A 26,945-nucleotide genomic window follows, 5' to 3' on the forward strand; every position below is an offset into this window, starting at 1 on the left:
ATTCTTTTGATTTAAATGTTTGAGAAACACATTCCCCTACATCCTTTATTGATCACTAGAAAGGAGGAAAAAAAACTCAATGTCAGCTGTAAGTCTTAAAGTAATTCTTTTTTCATCACAAAGATATTTCTTTGGTCTGTCAACTTAAAATTAATTATATAAATCCTTAGGTATGCATTAAAACAAAACACAGTTTCCATTCAGAAGTTTTGCTACAGGCTTTTTGTTTAACTGACAAAATACACTAAGGAGTGTAAAAAATATTTATTCAACCTAATTCAACATAACTATAATTTTCAATACTTAAAAACAAGATTTACAGAGTAATGACCTTTAACCACTCATGTGAAATCATCTTACAGTCCATACAGTATTTTATAATTTTATTTTTACAATAGCTTTAACTTCCAGAGGAGACAATGAACTTTCCCATGAAGCAAGTTTCAAACCCACTAATTTGCATCATTAAATTCTCTCCATGAGACTTTAAAAAACAGTAATAAATTGCTTGGAAATATATACAGTGAAGACCACTGAAAAGCTGTTTTCTTGAAACGAGGCATTCTGTAAGAAATACATATTATATTGTTTCAAGACTATCTTACAGACTGTAGCAACTTTCAGAGGCTGCTACTCAGTTTAAGATGTATATAAAAGTGAGCCCACTAAGACAAATATAATCAGCAGACTTACAAGGTTATAGTAATTCTTCCATTACAGCAAGAGCCTCAAAAGTATTTGATATTGATTGAATGTATAATTCTTAACACCTGTATAGGTTTTTAATATTAACTGGCCTTTATATACACTTTTGTACAGTTTTAAAATATTACATCTTGGTAATTGAGATAAACACACTATAGAAAAGGTACCTTATTTTGAATTTCTCTTAACATACATTATTGCAGTCAAAGAGGAAGTCCTTTCTGCATTTACTTCATGTCTGGTGAAAAGAAATATTTACTTATGAATAATTCCACTAGAAAAAAATTTTAAGCCATTCTCCATGCATTTGACATCCTAATATGAACAAGGAAAAGAAAAAACTGAGAAAAACAAAGAAATTGTTGTTAAGAAAGAACTTCAAATACGAAATCTGGATTAGGTCTGGTATGAATATGCAATGGCCATATTATGTTTGTCAGAATTTAACTTCACAAAACAATCAATTTCTCTTGAAATTAGGTTTATAAATACATCAAATAATGGAAGTGCTAACGTCTCCCTCAGCTGACTACTGTAGACATATTGGAACAGTAAAGCCTACTGTATAAATAAACTTAATTACATATTTAAGATTTATCCTTTAGTCCTTTACAAAATGGAGTCAAGTTACCTTAAGAGCACCTACCCTACTGGCAGGATGCTCAGCTCAGGTAGCCAGAGTGTAGTGTCAGCCCCTTGCAGCCAGCCCTTCCACTAGGGCAGGAGAGCCTAGTCCTAGAGCTGAGTTACACACTCAGGTCTGGATGCTTAGGGGGATGCCCTGCTCTGTCAGTTCAAATGTAGCTTTAGTGTTCAATGCTGTTTTCTCACATTTTTTGTATGGGTATTTACACAATATAAAGGAATATGGAAACTTAACAAGTGCTCTAATACTTAACTACAGAATAAGCAACTGAAATTTGCTTCCCCCTTGTAATTATTTGGAGGAAAAAAAATGCTATCCAGCACCAGTTACAAACCAGTAAAGCCATGAGAAAATGACACTAGGCACTGCAGAAGATACAACAGGACACTGAAAATTACCAGTAATAAAACAGTCACCTGAAAGCCATGCTAATTTTAACACCTAATACTTAGGTGGTTAAAGCTGACATACAAGTCCTGTAGAGAGTGATCTATCTTCTGCTTTCTCTGTCATTTGGGTATTTCACACTCCCTGCAAAACCCAAGGAAAATTACTTCTCCTTGGTAACGACTCACATTCTCTATCTAAACCAATCTCCCTGCATTGTGTGAAATGCTAAACTGAATGACAGTGTGGGTATGAAAACACCTATAGAAAAGGCATTTGGATATAGCCTACATTTAAAATGTTCTGTAGTTGATTATCTTTTTTCCATTCAGTATATTGGCTCAAAGAAAATAATTCAAAAGCTTATTGCCCAACAGAAATACCCAAAAAATAATGAAAGCCAAATCACATTCTTAGGTTCAGTGGTTGCTGAAAGGATTTACCCTGCCACAAGACAGTGCTTTATTGTATTTAAAGAAAAAAAAAAAGAGAGGAGCAGCAACTTATCACAATTTTCCACTACTGTGCAATAACAATGGAACCAATACAACATGGAAACCTGTTAGGTGAGACTCTGTGACATCTGGAGGTTACAGCCTTACGCTCCTTCTTGCTCAGGATAATTTAAAATTTTGCGGTGAGCTTGGCGCAAATATTGCTGCTGCTTGAAGTAAACCTTAAAAGCTCCTTTTATAGCAACAAAAGCAATTCCACCCTGAAATAAAAAGATATTTTGAAAACCTGCACAGTTCAGTGTCATATCATTGCAAATGTTCTTAAAAATTTCCAGTCAAAGAAGATTTTTTTTCTGAACATGTGGTATTTTCTTCCAAAGATTAACTAATTAGTACAATTCCAAATAAGTATCTCAAAGTTTTCTGTCACAGTGCACCATTACAGAGGTTAATGTTACTTAAAGGGATTACGTACTGAATCTATAAAAGCTTTTATTTCCTTGAAAGTCTCACTAATATCCTAAATATAAAAAAATCAAAATCTTATTTCAAGAACAAAGAAAAGGCAGATGTGTATCTGCTTTCCTCCCTTCTCTGAATATATACTACACACGGCACAAGGAATAACACTGATAACCATTCTATAACTAGATGTGAAAAATGGCACTTGCCAAAAGTGGAGTAAAATAAAAGCTATTTTTGTAAAACAAACTTTTTTCCCCTCTAGAAAGCTTTACAATATGTTTCTCTCAAGTCTTCAAAATGAGACACCAAGAAGCTTTTAGTCTGCATAAACATTTGCAATATCACTGTTTGTTCCATATAGAAAAGAGGGGTGTATAAACATGCAGAAACTGAAAACAGGAGCTGAAGTGACAGTCAGATGACCAGGGATACCATATTATCAAACTCAGTGTGCTTCCCCTTGAGAGGCTGCAACCAGAGAGGTTATTCATAAAGGAAGAGATTGTCATTCCCCCTCCATTTGAATTCTATGGAGAGTTAATTTTCCTCTCCTTATTAAAATAAGAAACGAAGGGTTTCTCTCAAAATCAGTAAACAAAAGCTAATATGGAAAGGTTTATAATATAAACCCCAGTCTTCCCTTACAGAAATTGTTCTTAGAAGATGCTGGCTCCTCATCTTCATTGTCAGCCCTAATTACTGCTAAGGCCTGCCTACTACAGTAGGCAGATGCAAGTTTCAGCCTTGTCATGAACTGAGATTAGTTTCAGTCATAAAGACAGTCTTTCACACACATAATGTTTGTCCACTGCTAAGACAGACAACCTTAAAAAATCCCTTCCTTTAATCAAATGTCACTCTCAAAATTCTGGATCAATTTATGTTCCTTTTTCCTTTGCCTCGCTCCCTCACAACATTTCATATTCCTGTACTATTATAATTTATGAAACAAATAGTACTGAAACTTACCAAGATTGTCCTTTGTAGATTTGAGTTAACACTGCTGAACATAAGCTTGCCAACTATTGTGGCAATAGTAGGGAAAACTAGAGCTCCACACAGAATACGTGTGGCAGAGACGTGATCTGCCAAAGGGTTGGCCTCTGCCGGGATACGAGGAACAGGACATCCAATGCCTAAAGGGATAAGAATGGGGGTAGAAAAGGTTACATAGCCACTGCCTCAAAAAGAACACAAAGTACATTACTGCCCACTCCCCACTCCACTACAAATCTATAGCCCAACCACTTTTTGAGAACTATCCCTCAGTGAATATTCTATTTCCATTAAATGACTGCAGTAATTTCTACTTTCAAGTAAGACCCATGAATTTTAGTAGTTTGTTTTGTTACTAAAGCCTGAACTGAAACCATGTTCCTGCTAGTCCTGCCTCACCTTTCTCAGGACATACCACAGAAACACAATCTAAACAGAATGAACATGAAATAGAGGGACGGTGTTAATCACCTCTACTTAAAAATGGCAAAAACTACTTGCCTACCCCCATCTCCTAGAGGCAGAAATTCAATCTTGGCATTTCCTTTTAAATTTAATCCCATTACCTGGAAATATGCTGTTCAAAATTTGTAGCTTATTAGAGTATTTGCGCCACAGCCTGAGCACATAGTCCTCCCAACGGATCATCTTGCCCAATATTAACATGACTGGGATAGTGGGAAGGCCAATCAAAAGGAATAAAGGATCAGCTCTCTCCATCACATCAAGACCTTCTTTGTGACCCACAACCTGGAAAATATGCATATAGTTGACAAACATAACAAAGGCCACAACAATGTAACGATGTACAAATGAACAAAAATGTAACCTAAAAAGTTGAGTTTGTTTGAAGCTGCCCATACATTTCAAGTTAAAGAAAAAAGAATAGTGTTTTATTTAATTTACTGTTTTCTCTTTGTATCCTTGGTTGCTTATGGAGCATAAATATGCAGGTGAGCTACTAGCCCTACTTTGCAAATCATTAATCTTGCAGAGAGCTGTAACACAATTCCCTACCATCTCAAGAGAAGTTCCATGTGTTTCTGTGTAAGTAAAAGCCTAAACATCTGAAACACTAATAATATGGCATGCTTTCCAAAATGCTTTTAAGAATTTACAGTTTTACAATGATTAATTCTACACTCAGAAATTGATCAGATACTACAGTTCAAAGGATAAATAGTAAGTAGGTAAGTAGTAGTAGATAGTACGTATCTACGTAAGTAGATAGTAAGTATCTCAGGATGTTTTAATCAAAATTTCATGGGTTTTAGGAATACTGTATATAACAGAGATCACAGTATTTAACTGTTGTTTCTCTGGACAATGCAGGAAGATGTACATTATTTTCAACTGTAGTGGAAATAGCAGCATATCTTCACATGTACCTTATTTTCAAATGTGGTTAGTTCAAGGATTTTAAAGGATCATTATTACTGCTGTGTCTACACTTTCCTACTGGCATATAAAAAAATTAATCAGAATTTTCCATTTATAAAATGCACATATTAAAACTAACAGAACGGTGCCTTATGTCTTCTAAAAAGTACACTGTTTTAATTTTAAATAAATCTAATAGGACTGAGGATAAAAAAAGACATCAGAGTGGTAGATAGCCTCTAGAGCTATCTCAATTTAAGCAGTATAAATGCTAACAAAGTCCTTGAACTGCTTCCAGGAAGAACAGGCTCTTTCATGACTTTTTCCATAAGAATCTGGGAAGACTAAAAACACTAAAATAATAATTACGTTTGTAAAGCACTGGATTTTCTCATGTGTTTTCATTGACTTCTCGTTTTCCCCACAAATGCAATAACTTACCAAGTCTTCAAGTCCACAAAAATTAGAATTAGGAGGTAAGAACATGAAACAATAACAAAATTTTAAAAAAAGAAAACAACAAACCCAGTACTTCTGGAATAGGCAGGACACGGAGAAGAAGCTACGGTAATGTACCACAGTACCTTCAAAGTGTACACTTTTGCCTTGCTTTGAAAACTATTCCATGTTATGCCTCTAGAACAGGAAGTTATGTTATATACCACAGCCTCTAAAAATAGGCATAACCAATACTGTTGCTGCCAAAAGATTATTCCTGAAAAAACATTCAACATTTGTCTTCCAGCTTCTTCAGTATCTTTTACCCAAGCTGCGAAGTCTGACACTATCCTTTTTCTCCTTATAGTCATTGCCCGTCAAAAAAAGTCTCAGTATCTTGTCTCTTTCTGCTTTAGATTACTCTATTTCTCTGCTTTCAGTAACCCCATCTGACTTGTTACAGACTTAGCTACCACAATGTCAATCCTGTACTTATTTTTCTGCACCTGAAGTTTAAAATAGCTTTAAAAATAGCTTTTGTGCTTCTCTCTGGCCCTTCAACTAAGAAAAGGAGTCTGAAATGCATCAGGAAACAAGTTGTATTAAACCTAGCAATGCTGTGGTGGCAAAAGGGGTGGAACAGTTTCCCTCTACTACCTGCTAAATCTCCCCCTTTATAAGCAAAAATAAATTACTGTCTTGCCCAGCATGCCATCCATACAATCAAAACATTAAATCATGAAAATAGCTAATTTTTCATACCTGGGATTTGACCAGCTGCCTAAACTAATGTTTAGACAGATCCTCATTTCAGAAGCAAAACAACTTCAGAAAGAAGCATTTATCTTTCCATTTGGCTATGGAGTTCTAGGCCAGCTAAAAAGGTCACAATTTCCTACAGAAAAGGGCTCAGTGTAGCAGTGAGCAAGGAGAAAAGGACTGGTGCACTTCCAAAATCTGGTTGTAGTATTACAGATGGTTGCAATGTTCCTGTTGGAGCCACAAGAACAAAGTATCCAATGAGAAAATATTTAAGTGCACCACTCTGTAATACACAGACTCATCCACTGGAATGGAGGTGGTATTGAAAGCCATTACACATCCCTTATCCAGCTGCTTGACCCTTCGCCACACTGGTACAGAGAGACTGCAACCATTCACTTGGGCTCCATTTCTACTTTCAGAACCAAAACAGCACATGATCTTGAGAGGGAGTGACCTGCAGAACTGCAGGGCAGTACCACACAATGCAAGAACTAGTGCCAAATGACTTACATGGAGAAGGACCAGGTTGTATATTTAAAATCAGAACTGCGTAGAGGAGTATTTATTAACATACAGATTTGTTAATTCTATCTACAGCTGAATTAGCATCAGAAATACTTTTATGCTTTCAGGCGAAACACATGTTATGGACTTGATGTAGAAATCAACAACTAAAATGGTAATGAAGGTGCTTCTGATTGTACAATCTGAAAAATCTGGTCTTGTGGTTGAACTAGAATGGCCATGAAGTCTTTCCATAGTTAATAGTCTACCACCTGTCAACATTACTTTTCTATTTAAATAGCAAGTTCACAAGAACAGAAGCAGGAAAAGTATTTTTCCCCTTTCAACTAATCATACAGGCTGAAGTAATTAAAACACTATTAATTTGCAGTGTTTTGCATTTCTTGTTTATGAATGAATTGCATCATTCAGAGCATGTATTTTCCTTTATACAATTAAAAAAAAAAAAAATCACATTATCCAAAAAATAATCTACTGTGTTCCAATTTTAGCCCTTTGAACATTACTAGCAAAGTTTTTCTCCAGGTAAGAGAGAAGATTAAATCTCATGTCCTTTCTGAATAATTACTCATTACTGCTAGCTAGGTGGTACCTAGCTGGTATCTTTTCTATGAGAACAGAATTGGGTTCACCAGTCTGCCATACAAAGGGCAGCCAGCTCGAGCAGTAGTGCATTTTGTTAATTGCAGACTGAACCACGCCTAGTTCATACGCATACTTGCGTTTATAAACTATGACCAGTTAGAAGTGAAAAACCACCTTGAATTCACTTGTTAACTACACTGAAAGCAGCTAAGCATTTTTTAAGCCAAGGAAAGAGGAGTCGGAATTGACTTTTGCTTTCAAAGACGGCAAGAAGAGAGAATACGTGTGTACCTGCATGACCGTCACAGCTCCGTACGTAACGGCTGTCCAGTATATAGAGCCCACCATTATCCCAGCTGCAGCAAAGGGACATGCCTTTGAGATCAGGCGATCTGCAAGATCCAAAACGTAAACAACTGGACCTGTGATAAAGGAAAAGTAAGGTTTCAAGATAGATATATATATAGATACAACATAAAAGCATACTGTAGAAAGGTCAGCATCACCAAGAAGAAAGAACAAACGAGGCAAAATACATGTCTGACATACCACACGTGCTGTTTAAGTGAGAATATATAATTAAAAAGCTATTAAGCTAAACTTCTTTCTACCTACCATTTCATTTACCACATAATCTTTCCAAGAGATTGATATACTGCTTAAAGCACTAATTTACCCACCGATTAGCTTCCTTTGTGTTGAATAAGAATTGTTTTGTAGAAACCACTTCAGGCTTAGTGGCTTTTTTATTTGTTAGATATTTCAGTTTTCTAAAGGAAAAAATACTCATTTGTTGTAATGTACTTCACGTCCTTATCTTTGAGAGCTTCACCTCAAAATTCTGTCACTAAACTATCCTGCTATGCAGTAAAAAGTAGCACAGTTAATACAAGACTCCTTCCACTGGAAGAGGCTGCATTCAGTATGTTTAGAGGATCACCTCTCAAAACACTGGAGGAAAAAATACTCCTATTCAGGTTATTCAGTGCCTTTGAAAACAACACATGAATAGTTTCATTGTTCTATCTATGCACAACGGCACTTTCCAGACCTACACAGGGCAAGACAATAAATACCCTGACTACCTTTGGTGAGGTAAACAAGGGCAATGCCTGCATCTTTTCTTTGAGGGACTGCAAGAGCACGAGTGAAACAAAAGCCAGAACACTGAAATGTATATATGGAACTGAAAAACATCATCACCATAATCCGCATTACTTTTGTATTTGTCAACAAATTCTACATACAGACTGTCCTCCCACAGCTCATATGCATGAACAGCTCCTGTTAGCTCCCTCCTACTTTTTCCTACCAAAATCAGTGACAATTCTCAAAACCAGCCTACAGGCATTCCTCCAGTAACTAATTCTCCATGTCTATCAAAGTTTACCCACAGTGACAAAATTGTGACTCCTGTTTCATGCCTTAGTTACTTCTTCTTTTTCTAGACAACAGCTCTATTGTGAATGATTTCAAAAACCCCAGTTCTACTCAGCTCAAGTCAGCCAGTGAAAAAAAGCAACAGAAACATCCAGTTCAACTCCTGTGTGTTTGACTTTCCAGAACACACTTAAGAAGGTGCTGAGATGTCTATCAATATGCTGGAAGTAGCAACAAGGTCATAACAAGTACTAAATGCACAGTAGTTTACACATCTTGACTGTTTCCCAGAGTCACTGAAAAAGTTGTTTGGCTGTACCATTTTGAAAACTTAGGTTTGAAGACAGGAGACTCAAATGACACTGAAGGTTGCCTTGTAACACTACAAGTACTAACAAATTGCACCTACTGATACTAATGATTAAGAGAAGCCTGGCTAAAGAATCGGGTGTAAAATCTTGAGACAATACTAGAAAAAAATTATTAAAACAATCTTTTAATTAGCCCTTAGGAAGGAAGTGAGAAAGGAGGACAAAACTGGTTTGTTTTTTAAGATGGTATTGAGGAAGAAACAGGAAAAAAATATCACTGATACCCAAATTAAATAAGGAAATATGAAAAAAAATATTTTTCATTTTGAAAAATATATCATGCTTTGAAGAGTTTTTCTCTGCCAAACTGTTTTCTGTTTATTAAACTGAAATAATTATCTAAGAGATACTTTGGTTACTTTCAAAGTGGTAATAATGTTTTTCTATTTAGTGAAAGTTCCCAGAAGAGCAGAATACAGTTCACAGGAACATAATTACCACCAATCACCAAAACTGATAGGCACTATCAAATCTGAAATGGAATTATGATATATAAATGAGATACATCATGAGAGGTTGTTTTTGAACTAGTAAACACATAGAAAGACACCAACTGTTACTTATAAAGATATTCACTGATGTCTCCTCAAGTTGATATCACTTCTAAACTATAATTATAAATTAGAATTTGAGTTGGGGGTGTCCTTTCACAGAATTTTTAGAAAAAGGTTTCCAGCAGTACATTAGGGAAGTCTTAATGTAAATAAGCTTCTGTACTGTGATCCCTCAGGGAAGCTTTACTCGTTACTTCTTCCCTGCTCAAGTAATTTTAGATTCTTGAAGGGTACAACTAGTACTGTCTTCAAAAGACACCTGCTGCAGAAGAAACAGGGCCACTAGCAAGGCCTCTTGGAAAATTCTTACTGTCCTAACTCTGCCTAGTGTGACCTTGATTGACTTGTAGTTGAATTGTGCTGTAACAGCTTTGGGTAACTAGACAGAGCTACAAAAGGGCAAGACTGTTTAAGGCACTTCAAGGTCATGATTGATGTTCCATGGACCCAGATTCATTTCCCTGCTCTACTACCGATGTCTTGTGTACTCTTACACAAGTCTGAATTTTTATGCCCTTATCTTTAAAAATGGAAAAAGATGGTATTGTGAGGGAAAATATATCAAAATACATGAAGGCAGTCTCACACATCTGCATGTAAGAGCTGAACAACCTCATGCAAGAATTTTAGGCCAGCTTCAGAATCCAGGAAAGTTGTAATCTAAGCTTTCAAACTACAGGAACAAATTAAAATGCTTGCTATGTTAATGTATCCTATTCAAATTATAGTTGCTTCCCCTTTTGCCCATTGTCAAAAAAAAATGCAAATGCAGCTCACATTACAATTTCATCAGTCAAGACACAAATAAGAATTTTAAACAGTGTCAAGTTTTGTGGTGCATTCTAGGCCCAGACAGAAACCCAGCTTTCTTCCCAAAGCCAATGCTAAATGTTATCATTTGATGCCTTCTTTATGATGGAGATTTACCTTATTTGGCAAAGCCAAATTGTGGTTGTTGTATGAATAACTTGCAGTAAGTTTCATACTGGTTTATGTCTTTTTTAATATCAACAATACAGTATTGTTTATATTTTCTTTCCCATTACTCACTGTTCTATCATGGAAATAAATGTCACCACTCAAAATTCCCTTGACACCTTAATTTTGTAAGCCCTTAAACTAATAAGAAAGGGGTCCTGTCCCAAAGAACTGGAAGTAAGTTATTTTCAGCTCTTTCATTACAGAAATTAGATACTTAAAAAATCTTCTTAAAAATCCTCTAAAAGCCTGCACTCGCTACATCACCATTTCTTCAATAAGCAGTTTTACTTTTAAACAAAATTTAAGTTTCCATGGCAACATTTCATTTTCTTGATTTGCTTAATATATCCCATAGAACACATGGGCAAATGAGGGCTGAAATAACAGCAAGCACTGCTAATTTAAATACATGCAACATACCATGCATTATCCTACTTGGATACTCAAGTAAGAAGTAAGAGTACTTGGCTAATCTGGGAGACCATGTCCAATTTTTTTTTCACCTTGACAAACAGAGCAAGAGCAGGACCCAGCAATCATAAATATTCTGCCTCTTGATTACAGGGCAATATTGACTCAGAAACACCTCCTGACCAAAGTGAAAGTATGTTTTTCCAGTAATACCACATGCTGCTTAGGAAATTCTCCTCTGAATTTCCTCTGATAAGTGCCTCTGCAAGCTGAGTCAAAAAAAGGATGTGTTTATGTGCTGTGTGGCAATTGCTGAAAGAAGTCACCTTCTGCTCAACAAGAAAAATAATCCCATTAGCCCGGAAAAAATTACAGGTCAATCACAAGATTTATCTATATACCTAAGTGGAATACATCCAAAAGTTTTAGAAGGTATTTAACTAAGCCACCAAATTGGATGCAAGCAGAATATAAAGTTATTTCTTTCTGTCTGGAAAAGGGAATAGACAAGTTTTCAACAGAAATGGTGCTCCAAGCACAAGAAAGGAAAAAAACAAGAAAGCAAGAACAAATAAAGAAAGAACAATTTAAATGATCCATATCTTACCTAGCTTTGGAAATACTATTAAATATTCTGCATTGCACTGAGGACAAGCAACTCTAGCAGTACTGTTTCCTCTTTGCTTTTCATCCACCCAGCGCTGCAGACAAGTCTGATGCACCCATTTGGTAGAGCCCCTGCACCTACAGGGTCTCACCCACTCTGCTGTCCGATCATCCTCATCGGTAGCAAAACAAACCCAGCAGCTTCTGTAATCACAGGAAGGAAAAAAAAAGATATTTTCTGCTACTTTTACATGCTTAAAATAAACATTCACATGTGCAAGCATGCAGTTTTAGAAAATGTGCACCTAGAGGAGATGATGGTTGTTACTTCCTTCTTAATCACCAGAAGTTAAGTATTTTGTACCACGGTTTTGCCATAAAATCAACATAATAAACATAATTTTACAGATAGCTAAACAACTACTTTATACAGTCTGAATTATTAATTAAACTTTTAGATAATTTATGATTAAAAAGCATTGAGACTGTAGTCCAACCTTTGAATAATACATATGAAAAATCCATGGTTTTTTAATGTTTTATCATCTCCTTCTACAACAGACATTTTGGTAAGTTTTTTTTTAATTTTAAAAATATAAGATCAATACTGTAGTCTGCTACTTGGGAAACTAAATCCAATCCATTTAAATGATAAAACAACACAAATGATACAATATATCACAAAAAACTCTAAACAATTATATCAAATTCATTCCCTCTCTTTGAAAAGGTAAAGACTTTAGTTCAAACAAGTTGACTCTGTATAATAAAAATTAAGTTACAAAGTACTTCAAGAATACTATTGTACCAGTAGAGGAGGAAATTTCTGCCTTAGAGAATTATGTGGACTTGAAATTTCAAATATATTAATTCTGTAAGGAGAAAACACAAGACTGACAGTCTATACAACCTGATCTGAAGTGAGCACAGAACCTAGGAACTCCCAGATATCTGGTCTGATGATTAGGTCAGACTTTTGGCCAACTTACAAGAGAAAGCAAAATATGGATCTGAACTAGGAAAATATCAGATATGTTCAGCCAATAATTTTTACTGTGAAACTATTTGCTAATTCCCATACTGAAGATATGGAAGCTTACGTAATAAAACAGAATTTATCAAAATAAGGATCTTACTATAAATATTTATATAATGGTTTCATTTTTAAAAAATATTTTATGCAAGCCACTGCAATCATAGTTAAACCCTTATAAAGGAGCACAGCAACAGCATCCCTATAATTTAGCTACCAAGACACAATCTAATTAGACATTGTGACCTAACCGAAGTTTTGCATCACTATTTCAATGAAGAAGTTTTGTTCTCTTAACAACTTGAGTAACATCATTAAGACAAAACACTAGAAGGTTTCTTATATGTAACCAGTAGCAGACGGTAATTGAGAGAAGAAGAAACTGAGAAATGCTCTGGCGCTAGTAAACAAAGCAACTTTATTATCTGAGAATCATGATTGCGGACTCTATGCCAGGATGTTACAGTGGTTCATCACTTGTTTTTGTTTGTTTTTTCCTCTCACTTTGTTTTCGTTTGTTTTTAACTTCTCTTTAAGGAAAAAGAAGGGGGAATCTGCAATGGGAAACAATTTTGTCGCGCTCCAACTTCAAGAAATGAAAAATATTGTTGTCTAACAGCTTTGCTTTTCAGATCTCACTATCTTGGGTAGTATTCTATTTGTAAATTCCAAGTGTTTCTTTACAGAAGATAGCCATGTTTTTTTAATAGAAATAACAGTGCCTATAAAATACTTGCAAGACATTCTTTAAAGCACTGAATCTTTTTAACATCTATAGTAGTAGAAGTATATTGAAAAAGTTGCAAGTGTGTCAGAGCAGAAGGCAACCTGTAGCAATTTATTACTGGCATACTTGCAAACGGGTAAATTTGAGATTCAGATTCCAGGGAAGACTGGAGAAATAGCCATTTAACAACACTGAACAATTCATAAAATGAACCTGTAATGTCCACACGTCCAGTTTTAAGTACAGAACACATTTTGGTAGGTACAGATGTAAATTTAAACTGTGATGGCCTAAAACTAGAGCTGCCTCAGTTAGCATTTGAGAAGACTTTTCAGTTGATGACTGACATATGGAATCAGAACTGTGGTTTCTTCCATTCACCTTAATGGGAAGATAAAATCAAAGTTTGACTTGGCTTCTTTCTGTCCTTCCCCACATTGGTTTGTATCAAAATTGTCATGCTATTCACTCCTGCACCACCACCCTTCTTTTTGCCTTCATACTCCCAATGTGCACCTACTGCAGTCCCAAATGAAAGGACACATTAACCTTCCTAAGCAGGAGGAGGAAAGACAGACAAGCCACAAGTCAGTAAGAATCTTGATGAAAATGATGAGACCACAACGAAGATTTGTAAGGATTACAAAGCACGAGTGACATTTTGGTTCATTGCACTCAATATCAAGGAGTTCTTACAGAATACAAGTTCTTGCACTGTTTATTGATTTTTATTTACATTAAGAATCCCCAAATTTACTTTAAGAACAAATTATACCATACAATACTACTGATCATTGTTCCTCTTCAGCAGTTTTTGCCTGCATTACAGGTAAATATTCACTCATTCATTCCACATCCTATTTAAGTCTACAACTGCTCTAAATTTGTAATTCAGATTTTTATTTATAAATTAAAGGCTTCACAACAGAGCTAGTTAGGTCTGAGGATATCATCACAAAATGCAAGTCTAGAGTTTATTCAAATAATGACAGATTTAAGCATGAACATAATCTTGCTACAGTGCAATTTTAACTAGTGAATTTGTCCATGACAATGGTTGTAGATTAAATTGTGTTCTCAAGTTCTCTGTCAAGGTTAGTAAAAGTAAGTAAAAAAAAAAAAAAAAAAAAAAGGAATCTTTTTTTTTTCTTTAATTGCTTCATCCAATTTCTTGCCAGCCAGTCATACCTGAAAACCTGAAAGACCTATGAAAGGAATAACAAAATCTTTTACAGACTTAAACCTTTAGCAAGTCATGAATAATGAACAGTAAATTCCCTCTATACTGTCATCAGCTTTATCTCTCTCCATTGACAGCAGCTGTAGCCGAAAGGACTAAATAAAACCATTTCAAAACAGGTATCTAGGCTCTTGCCAGGTTTTCCATTTTCTTGTACTGAATAAAATATGACCTTGATTCTTACCACTGAATCAGGTTGCTACTCAGATAACCTGAAATAGAAAGGGCTGAAAGGGTGGAACAAAGCATTGTTTCTGATAGAAACTCAAACCTTTTTTCTTGATGACTTTCTACATAGCCAAATCAATAACACTAATGTATTTTTCCACACTTCCTTGGCTTAAAAAAAAAAAAAAAAATCAAAACAAAACATACAAAACCCAAGACCAATATCACTATTGCAGCTCTGAATATAAGGTTACAAATGCCTTTTATATTCAGCTCCCCAGCAGATGCAGGTTTCCAGTCTCAAAAATTGTATTCTGACTCTGAGAATAATGCGGTTTTTGCATCTGGCTTTTTCTCTAGCAAAGACAAACTCTTTTCAGGGCACTGCTTGTGTTAAGACCAAAGCAGATGGGGAGAAAGTTGTATTGAAGATTAGAGATCCTATACTCCAAATGTTACATGACTAATCTAAGAAACCAAGGCCTGCCTAAAACCAGGTTCCTCCAAATCACAAGTTTCTTACTGGTAAGGAACCCACTCTCTGGTACTCAGTTGGAGCTACAGCTCCAACAAATCTGTAAGATCTCCAGTATCAGACATTCCTGGACTGCTCTCCTTTTTATTAAGCTATAACCCTTCGAAAGGTTACTTTTTTCCAAAACCAGTCTTAGACAGGAGGGAAGACAGTATCTTATTCAGGTTGTTTAAATCAAATCTGACTCAATTTGTGAAGGCTGAATTCATAATGAAACAGCTTTGTTTTCAAGCAGGCATGACTGTGTAAAGCAATACAAAAAAGTAATTTAAAAGCAGTATGTTGATTATATATACACAACAGTAAAAGATTTTCAAAAATTTGTAAAGCCCCATAAGCCCAGCAGATATCCTTGTATCCACAACACTTAATGGAAGATGACCTGCTAGACTGGGACAGCACAGCTGTTTTATGGTCTGGTTTCAAATATTCAGTACTGCAAGTAGGAATGGAAACATCTTGGAATTTTCCCATTTGTGTTCAGTGGCATACAAATATGAATGGCCAGCAAAACCAGAAAACTTCTCAGACAACAAAGTTCTACTAGACTTTTAGACCTAACTCTTACCATGGAAAATGCAAATTTGAACATGCATGACATGCTCTAGAATCATGAGCTAAAAATGCATTTTCCCTCTCATTACAGTTCTTTCGTAAAATAAGAAATTTTCTGCATTTCTCCCACATCATAAAGCACACCTCTTTTCCTTAAAGTGGCAGGATATCTTGCTGTAAGAGTAAAGCATCCTTGTCCTGCTAAGCACCAAGGGTCTCAGCAGCTTATTGCAATTAAATTTCACATCCAAAAAGAAGAAACTGAAAAGGCTGAAACATAACTGATAGCAATGATAGCACAGAGAGCGAAGTCAGTGAGGCGTGAAAATGTACCTTGGAAGAAATGACTGAAAGCATTCCAATAACTAGCCATAAAAAGGCACTGTTCTAAAGGATGAGCCACAAGTCTGCTGTTTGGAAGAGGCAATTTTTCATGAGCTTCTACAACAACATTTTATGTATAGTCTATGTCGACAGATAAAGTACCTTTGATGATGAATAGTGATAAGCTTTACACTAAACTTGCCAACTACACTCTAAGTACTACACGATCATGTTTAAGTTCGAAGACTAGGATGTCAGAAAAATGGAGTTACCTAGTAGCATTTGGCTGCTGTAGAGCTGCCTGGAATTTTAGTAGGGGTACAGCAAACTGTTCTCTCAAAAAGCAAGAGAAACACCGTATTGCAAATGCTAGCACTAAGCATTTCCTTTTCCTGAGAGTGAAGAACCAGCAGCAGTAAGATCTTGTGCTAGAGGGCCACTGCCTGGTCACAAGAGAATGCAAGCCTAGCCTACAAACCCCTGATAAAGGCTACAAAGAGAGGAATATCGTTAACCCGAGAAATGTTAGCTTATGTCATGCTTCACAGAGGAGATTAAGTGCCAGAAGAGATGAACTCATGTGCAGGAGGACAGATGGAACACCACTCTTTCCCCAGTATTTTCCTGGGCATCAAACACAATGGAAAATACTTTTATCTTCAATCCAAGACCCACCTATCAAACTCAAAAAACCCTTACACTATCCTAAGGGGAAAAACACACAAGGGAAATACACTGAGTGAAGAACAGAGATAGCAGTGCAAAAATAGCAGTCTTAGATGCTCCGTCGTGACTTCAGCGGATGCTTTTAAGGTAGCATGGCATAGCAGCCATATGCTAGCCTGTATCACTCAGCTAGAAAACAAGTTGTCACCTTGAAACAAAGTCTAAAATTCTCAAAGGCAGTCCTGAAAGTCAATTGACCTTATACCCAATTCTGCTCTGCCTAGTCATTCAGGATAGGGTGTAATGCTGTGTAAAGGAGACATTGATAAGAATCTAGACATAACAGTAACTACACTTTACTACAAAAGCAGTGCATTCAATAGAAACAGCTTAAGTAGAGAATATCAAGCTAATGTTGGTGTGAACATATGCTCACACAAGTGGTATTCACATATAGGTTCTGACTTCCTCTAACCTCAGGATGACATTGTATAAACTAGATTTTAGAAAGCTTTTAATAAAAGCATATGGATAACTAAAATCCAGTAAACAAAGACATTAAAACCCCATAGAATAATTAACTAGAAAGTACACCAGAAAGATCAACTGATTATCTAAAGTTCAATTCAAGCTTTATTATATTCTCAATTATAGCTTAAACCAAGGGGAAATATTTTACACTTGTGTTCATTGCACTATGTAAAGGCAGAGATTCAAGTAAAGGACAGTTCACTGAATCCTGCTGGCTGCTTTCTAGCTTGTGGATAAAATTAAACCTCTGACTGCCAAGCATCACCTATTGTGCTTACATTGGGCCTTACGAGGTTTTTATGGTCTGTTTCTAGCCATCTTAGAATAAGGAATCCCTCCCCAGATCTACCTATCTTGTCAGGTTTTAGTCTCTAGTTTGCCAAATCTAGACTGTCAGAAAAAAAAATTAGCTTTCATTCTGGATAATTTAAACTTTTGCAACCAGTTATTCAGACACATTCCTTTTGCAAAGTCTTCAAAATTCAGTTATCTTAAAGGCTTTAGTACTACCATACTCTCGGTTTTTCAAAAGGAAAAGCTGAGAAGTCACCAAAGCTCAGTGGCCTTGCTGTCAGCCTTTAAATATACAATTAATTTTTATGTTAGAAGCATTTGTTTTATTTCTCTTTATTTATTATTAAGTGAAGGAGGGAGAACAGGGCCCTTATAGACATGTACAAAGAACAAATCAGGAAAAACTATTACTCATACAATAAGCACTTTATTACTAAACATTATACATTTTGCTAACTAAACTCTTACTATTGTGTATTAGCAGCTTGGCCTACAACTAACAATTTAAGCTACTGAGTGCCTGCTGGGGTGGGGGGGAGAGGAGGGGAGGTAACACTGATTCTTACCATCTTAGGAGGAAAAACAAAAGTGACTAAAACTAAGTGGCAACAGAAAAACCAACCAAACAAAACCTAAACGAAGAACCCCATACACACACACACAAAAATAATTTACTTCCAAAACTGACACATGCTTTGAACAGCATGATTTGAACAGAAAGCTGACACGTAGTCAAGTACATACATACATAGCAAACAGTGAAGAATTCTAATAGCATTACGTTAATGCTTTAAAAATTTAATGGATTTTTTTATAATGCAGATAGCACATGATACTATATATAGGGAAAACATTTTCTCATGCATTGTTTGACAAATCTGTCAATAATCACAGAGGAAGTAACAGAGATGTGAAGCAACTAGGAAATTACATTTTAGAGGCTATTTAAAGTTACTTACTTGAATGTGACTTTAAACATCTTAATTACTTATTAATTACCTCTAAGATGACCAGACTCCAAATGAAGACAAAAATACGTAGTTTCTACTAACCAACATTAAACAATGCCATTTCGCACTGGGTGAAAGGGGGAGTTGCATAAGAAAAATACCAAAACTAGTTTTTATGGTGCATGTACAGAGTAGATGACAGATGCTACAAATATCAGGAGCGACCTACATACAGAATAGACCAAGTCTGACCTGCCTAAAACTGTAACCAACTTGACATTAAGCTGTTGCTGTGATAAGCAAATGACAGAAATGCAAAGTTATTCAGAGTCTCTATCATGTGAGCTCAATCTCCTGCAGCCATTTTCCAGTGTCACACAGTTAATGCAGAAGTACAAATGAATCTTTAAGCACAGTAGCTTTAGTTACAAAGGTAAATACATTAGCATAGACATCTGTTAGAAACCAAACATGGCTCCTTGCTTTACATTCAATTTTTAGGGAAAGTATTTGTGAAATACAAGTTTGATTTTTTTATGTATTCCTAGAGAGTTTCATGGGTAAATTGACCATACAGGGTAAGCAATCTTCCTGTTGTGTTCTTCCAAAGAAAAGAAAAAAAAATGGAAGTGTAGTCCTACAATTGCAAAAAGTGGAAGACTCCAAAGAAAGCAAATTGCTTTGAACTCAAGAGTTTACGACAGACACTGTTACTCAAGTTATTCTCAGTTTATAATTTCTATTTTTTACCAGATAATTTACAATATAACAGAAAAACCAAAAAGCTCTACTTAAGTCAGTCGTCTTATATAATCCTAATAATAAAAATTGGAACCATTTCTGACCTAAAAATTACCAAAAAACTTTAAACGCCAACAAGATAAATTCTTGGTATGTTAATACCTCAAGAACAACAAAAAAACACCTATCAAATGTGGCAGACACTGAAAATTTGGAAATGCCTTTACTCTAAATAAATGTGAACAAAATTGCAAGGTGTCTGATCATAACATTAAGTAACTCTCCTCAACAGGCTGTGGAACTGACTGCATGACTCACCAGCAGAACAGTCACAAGCACCCTGCACATGGTCTTCTGTAATTATATCCCTCACAGAAAGCTAACTTATGTTGGCACATTTTAGTCCAATAAAAAATATCCACTTCTAAACAAAAATATTCACATTCCAGGAGGAGGCACTTGGAATAAACAAATGGGAAAAGATCTGGAAGGTACATAATGACCACACTGCAGATTTAAAATAGAGGGATAGAGGGTCTTGTCTTTTTTCTAGAAAGATTGTGAAGAAATAATAAATCACATCAAAATGGCTTTAAAAAAGAAATACCACTGAATGCCAGCCCCTCTTGTCCATGACGACTCTATTATTTACCACCTTCCCACTGTGTTAGTAGTTTCTTTTAATTTGTACACATTGAAGAAGAGCTGCATGGCCATAGGGGGAAACAGGCAGAGATACATAAACTGAGAACACTAGATAGTCCATACTTCTCATCAGCAATCACCTGAAGACCTAGAAGCACTAATAACACTTATCCAAAAAGTTTGTTTCTGTGAGTTGTTTCCAAACATAAGCGCATACAAAAATTCCCTGGTTAGTCCTTAAATCAACGGGTATTTACTTGTTATAGGGGAAACTATTATATAGCAGGCCAGTTTAATTTTTATCTTAACTTAGAAACAAATGAACAGCTAGTCCCTGATTTAATACAACTTCAGTGCATTTTTTTTAAAGCAGCATTTGGAAGTGAATATTGTGATTGTAAATTTTCTTATCCTACAGTAGTGTTAGGCAGGACATGTCTAATCCTTCCTCCAGAATCAATGACACAAAAATCCTGAGCATAAGCACTTCCACTGAGTTTTAGAAATTTTTGACAAAAAGCACTCACATTAGCATTAACATGACAGGAGCAAAAATTCTTAAGAGAAAAAAAAGCAAGATCCCAGTCCCACTAGACAGGAAGTTATCTTAACTTTTAGGTACAAATTCAGAGCTGCTGCTAAAAAAGGCAGATTTGCTAGAAGGTGTCAGTGGACTGTACCTCCCTATTGGCACCTCCAGCATAGTATGCTTAAGTTATGCAGTGCAAATGATACTGTGCTGTTTTCCCACGTAAACTGGGATTGCATCTAGACCTGGTATCACAAAATTACAGGTTGGAAGGGACCACAGGTGATCTTGTCAGACCTCCTACCCAAGACAGAAGCAATACTGAATTCAGACCAGACAGCAGAGCTGGGTCCCAGAAAAGCCCCATGGGCAGAGGTCTGCATCTGCACTGGGCAACCTGTTCCCAAGCTCAACTGCATCATCCCCATCCTCACATGCTGAACACTTCTCTGTTCAAATTTACAGTTGATTCTCATCATCCTGCCAGGAACCTCCACAGTCAGTCTTCTAAACAGCCTCCTTTGTAGGTAGAGGGTTATCAGATCTCCCAAGCCATCCCTCCTTCAGGCAGGCTTAGTTCCTTCTAGCTTTTTCTAGTAAGCCAAGTGCTCCAGCCCCTTGACCAATTTATGCAACCTCAACAGTTTCATTTAGAAACATCAGCCAGAAGCAGTTTGCTTTAACCACTTCAGATTGAGTCCTCTTATTCTTTTGCACTGACAATGAATTTGCTACTTGTGGTAAACTACAAATGCCAGTAAAAGCATGAGCAAGTCATGCACTCTTTTGATAAAGGTAGATATTACATCCTATAAAAATCTAGTACTTGGCCCATTCTGCTGCTGAGATGAAAAGGTGCATCAGAAAGCACTTATTTTCACACCAGGAATTTTCCAATCTCTGTGCAGTGCAGAAAGACCATAAGCAGGTTAAGATGTCAAAAGCACCAAATTAGCCTAAAACAGCTGTTATATTTCTTACCACTTTAAGTATTACTTTAAAAAAAAGTTCTGAAATTGATACCCGAACCTTTTGATATTTGTCTGTAAATTATTATACATATATTTATTCAACACGTTTGCATTAATTGTCAGAAGTTTCAACTTCAGTGAGCACTTTAAGACACCATGGCAAAGGAAACCGTTAGCGCATTAAGCACTATTACAGAGTCTGAACACTTTTATATGGAAGAGATCCATATAATAAACAGGGGTTTGTATAGCCTTTTCAGATATAGTGAATACAACATATGGAAATATTATTTGAATGCCTTCATAATACATGGGATACCATGAGATTTTGAGGATAAAAAATTTTGTTTTCAGAAGTTAATTGTAAAGCAGCAATTAAAACGTGTACATTTGTTCCTAAGCATATCAAAGCAGACATCAAAGATAGAAAAATAATATACGTAAGAAGACAGTGAAAAGGCTAAGATAGTTTATAAATAACATGCTGACACCTGTATATTTCACACGGGCAAAAGGCAGTGTACAGGTCTGCATTAAGTCTCCACTAATCATCTTTACTGATAAGACACAGGAAAAAGTCAATCCACATAGAAGCATAAAGTGAAGCAAAATAGTAAAGGATGTACCTGGCATGAAGCAGTAAGGAGAAAGCCAAGCTATTACAAAGTTATTATTGTTTCAAACTTTCTTTCTTGAAACCCACCCTCCAAGATATGCGTGATTTTGCTTTTTGCATCCTGTATCAACATCAACTTCCAAATAGTTGGGGTAAGGACAGGGAAAAACAAACCCCTTGTTTCTGTTCAGGTAGATATTAACCCAGCATGGTGCATTCTTTACTCTTACACAGCCTTTCCTTCTAAGCATGAATAACCTACTCTCAAGGAACAACAGAAAGCCAGGTACTTCTAGATACTGAAAGATTTTGATCAGAAGTTAGGAAGACCTCTCTCAAAAGAGTTTAACTCTGTTGTGAAGAAAGAAAATAATTACTTCAGATAGGACAAGAGAGACATGCTTAATCAGTACAAGTAGAACAAACAGACTGAGTAACTGCAGAGATGGCATTCTGTGAAAAATAAAGATAACACATAAATCCTTTATTGTGTTTTATGTTGCTTATTACTCTGCATATCTTATCTGGTTGAACTCCACTTGTACAAATAGTTACTTGTGTGTCAACTTCTGTCAGTGAGAGAAATCAGAGCACAACATCCAGTACAAGTTTAAGACGTTCAGAATAAACGTCTTCAATCAAGGACCACACTGCACTAATTACACTGTCTAGGTTGTAGCATTAGGGTCTTAATCCAAAACCATGTATTAGGTTACTAAAGTATCAACAGTTAATTGTGCAAATAAAACTAAATCACTGCCTGCACTTTCAAAGAAGGAAGGAAAAGACTGATCTGAACACAAATACCACCACAAATGGTGACTGGAATGGAAAGAGAAACTGAAGATTATGTACAAAGCCACTGCATATTCTTTCTTCTTGGGAAAAAAGAAAGAAAATTACAATAGAATCAGATGACAGTTCAAAAAACTGCAGTAGAAAACCCAACACTATTTTGCAATTTTTGACCTACAATTGCTAGCTTTTTTTCAACAAATCAATGATCTGGCAAAGAGAAAAATTAGTTGCAACAGTACTCCTCTCTTGATAGCATTAGTAATTTCTTAAGCAAATTTATTTAATTTAATACAATTTATTGTTTAATTGCTTTGAAAATCTACCTGCAATTTCAGCTCTCTTGTCTCCTTTCAATACGGAATGGCAAGGGTAGAGTTAAAGTCACATCACGTTGCTCTAGTTTTTATCAAGGATATTGACTATAACTGAGCAACTACCATCCAGTCAGAAAATGAAGAATGCTAATTCAAAACTTAAACCATGCTAAAATTACCACTATGTTGATTCTTCAGCATGTACCTGCACAAGCCTTCAGCAGATTATCCATCAAATTTTGACTAACATCTTTGAAGACTGAAGTAACAGAAAGCAATGATGAGCATGTTCTGACCAAGTGGCAAATATATGGAAAGAAGGGAACAGTTGTCTTTAATTTGGATAGCATATGAAATACCACAAATTGCTACCACAGGACATGCTACAAAAAACAAAACCCCAGCATTCTGAACCCTTGATATAACCTTGATATAATTACATGTGGATTGCAAGAGCAATCCACATGTAATTCAACTGAAGTAAAGAGAATAAAGCTTAAAAATATGAGTATGTTTTAGCATTATAGCTCACATTAACAGCACATTAAAAACTCATTGCCACGTAACTTCAAGTTTTAATGAAGATTACTATAATTCTGTAATTTATGCATTAAACTATCACAAACAAATGGATTTAAAATAATTAAATAATAATAAAATCTCACCATTTAGACAGATTACTAATCCCTGCCTCCAACTGTACACATTAGTCCAGAAATACAGCTTTTTAACATAGATTGAAAAGATTTCTGCTTGCAGAAAAGGATGGTATTTTAAGACTTATCTGGAACTTTTATTTGAACATGAACGAGAAGAAAAAAATTACAAGGGGCATGGAAATTCCAATGTTAAGGCTAGAAAAGATCATGTCAATCATATGGATTAGTCTCCTAAATGCTGCAGATGAGACAACTCCACAATGTAGTGTCACTTCACAGTCATGCTTCTTGTACTTATGCTATAGCCAATCCTTCAGGTAAGTATAAAATCCTTAGCTAGAAATTTTGAGTAACTAACTCCTTACATCTTAACAGCTATTTACCTTCTTTGTTATAAATCCATGGGTTGCTTCTAGACTGAAATTATGCAAGGAAAATAAAGGATGGAGCAAAAATACATTAAAGAAAGATGAATCCTCAGCAACAATGTGGAGATGCTATCAAGTCAGTCCTTGCACTGGAGAAATCCAACTTGCTTTATGAAGGAGAAAAACCCGTAATCATACAGGTATAGAATCTAAGAGTCAAGAGAAGAATCCAACTATTCCCTCTCACAAATAGAGAGCTAAAGAATTTGCTCTGAGAGCTCTGACCCTTGTATACAAAGCAGTGCATGCATTCAGATCTACGGCAACACCTAAATTGCTGATACAACAGCACATCACCACTCTTGGTGGTCATCTAGGTACTGGAAACAGAAGAAAACCCTTCTTTTTCTGCTCTTCAACTATTACAATCCAAATGAAAGTCATCTTCACTGGAAAGCTGTTTTCTGCATCCTTCACTAAAAGATCTGTGTTTTATTTAAAAGTGTGCACTTTGTGTTAAGCTATAATGTATTAGCAATTACTCTTAAGATTTTACATATCTAATTTTTTTTCTCACTGAGGAAAACAAGTATCTGTCATGAGCAAAAAAGATAACAGGACAGAAGAAGTATTTCCATTCCTCAGAATCCCCACAGATAATTTAACCATGGCGTATGTTGCTCAAGATGAAATACTGAAGGTTTATCTTGATCACCACTACAAACAACGTGACAACAGTTATGTACAACCTTCAGAAACATCAGATGAATAAAAATCTGTTTATTCAAATGTAGCCCTGCTCCATAAACCCAATATAAACCAGAAAGATTATTTACACCAACTGCATTTTGAGGTCCTGGTTAGTCCAAAATCCTTCTATTGATGTTGTGCTACACTCTGAATTAAATTAAAATCCCAAATACTTGGTTCCTTCTTACTACTACATTCACCACTTGTCAAACTCCTGTTTCTAAAGTTTCCTATACTGAGCCAAATGAATTCTTATATGGAAGCTACAGCCTCTCTTCATACCTCCTCTTATGCTACTTAGGTATTTCAAATTCTTTCTCTGCTGTCCTTGTTATTAAGGAAATCAGAGACATTTTCCAATTTTTTTAGATTTGAAGCTACTTCAAGTATACTAGAAAAAGTCTTTGAAAAGAGCCAGAGACACAAATTATAATTTCACAGACTTGAAAGGATACAAGAATATTAAATGTACATCAAAACCCACATCTCTCTTACAGGCAACAACTGAAGAACAGTAGACTGATTTGGCAACCGGGTAACTAATTTCCTTTTTTTTTTTTTTTTTAATTAACTGTTTAATTTAACAGTTGGTCACAACAAAGATTATAAACGCCACCTTACAGCCATTTCCCAACAGGGTGAACTAGGACTTCAGAGTGTGACACAATAGCCATGGGCAGCAGGGGATCCACTCAGAGTCTTATGGGTCCCTAGAACTCCAAAACACAAAATACTATATATTACTGGACTACAAAATTCAGGATGAAGATGAAATTTTGTTGGTTTATTTTTGTTTTTTTTAGTTTAAGAGGAGTTGATTCTGCAATACTCTTATAACCTAAACCATCCCTTTGTCATCTCCCACTTTTTGAGTTTTTCTAAAACACAAACTTTTCCTCCCCAAATCACTTTTATCTTCTTTCTGTATCAAACTGGAACTTCTTATCCTCACCTTCCAGGCTACACAAGTTCAACCCCTGTCTCATATAGTTTGTATTTCCATCACCTGCCTGATGACAGGCTGTATTTCACTAAATACTCTTTCCTTAGAGGCAACCTGGAAAGGAGAAAACCACCAGGGTTCTTTTTGCTTCCTTATGAAGAAAACTTGACAGGTTCATAAACAGAAGCCTGATTGCCTCTGGGTCCCCACCTTCTGAGATACCAGTCTATTACAACTCCTGCAATAACAGGCTGTAAATGTGGTTTACTGTTTGTAGGGACAGTCTGCAAGGGCTTCCTCGATGAGTCAAAATGACAGTTAAGGAATCTTAAGTGCTCAGTGGAACAGGGTGAAAGTGCTACATATTTAAATAAAAGCATAAAGAGAAAACAAGTATAATAAACAGAATTTACAAGTTAATAATTATATAAGAGGAAAGATACTTAAGTCAAAATACTCCTAAGGTTGTAATTTTCAAGAACGCTCCAGAAAGCATTTCTGGGCTTTCTTCCAATCATAAAACCAGCAACAAAACACACAGGGCCGGCTAAGCTTAGGTCATCTTTTGGTGCCTCACTTTACGTGCACGTCAGTGCGTTCCATACCCAGAGGCTCTCCCAGACCCCGGGACAGGGCCAGGCTCCTGCAGCCCCCCATCTGCCCCAGAGCCCGTCCCAGCTCAGGGACACACACACCTCCTGCTGCCCGAGGGCTACGGGAGCGGTCCCTCCACACCCCTCAGCTGCTCACGGTACCTTGCGCTACTTTACGACAGCGCTCACACAACTTCTCCCAGACCACCAGGGATTTTAGAAGGCAAAAAATGAAACCGGACTCGCGACACCGACCCCAAACCCACCGCGGGAGGCTCACAGGCCCAGCCCGAACGTTCCCTCCCCGTACCTGTCCATGGTCTGTGGCAGCGCCAAGCCCGTCTG

General features: G+C 36.2%; 1 protein-coding gene across 1 annotated transcript; it reads right to left on the reverse strand.

Annotated features, from left to right (window-relative positions):
* Positions 1-249: 249 nt before the first annotated feature.
* On the reverse strand, positions 250-26,939 carry MARCH5 (membrane associated ring-CH-type finger 5). Its single transcript, XM_008643809.1, has 6 exons — positions 26,911-26,939; positions 11,652-11,854; positions 7,639-7,769; positions 4,221-4,404; positions 3,628-3,794; positions 250-2,453 (listed from the first exon to the last, which is right to left on the reverse strand). Exons 1-6 carry the CDS (start codon positions 26,916-26,918, stop codon positions 2,337-2,339), a joined length of 810 nt encoding a protein of 269 aa, XP_008642031.1. The 5' UTR covers positions 26,919-26,939; the 3' UTR covers positions 250-2,336.
* Between the last annotated feature and the right edge of the window lie 6 nt (positions 26,940-26,945).

The sequence above is a fragment of the Corvus brachyrhynchos genome, unplaced genomic scaffold (genome assembly GCF_000691975.1).
Source record: "Corvus brachyrhynchos isolate BGI_N302 unplaced genomic scaffold, ASM69197v1 scaffold61, whole genome shotgun sequence".
NCBI classification, from domain to species: Eukaryota; Metazoa; Chordata; class Aves; order Passeriformes; family Corvidae; genus Corvus; species Corvus brachyrhynchos.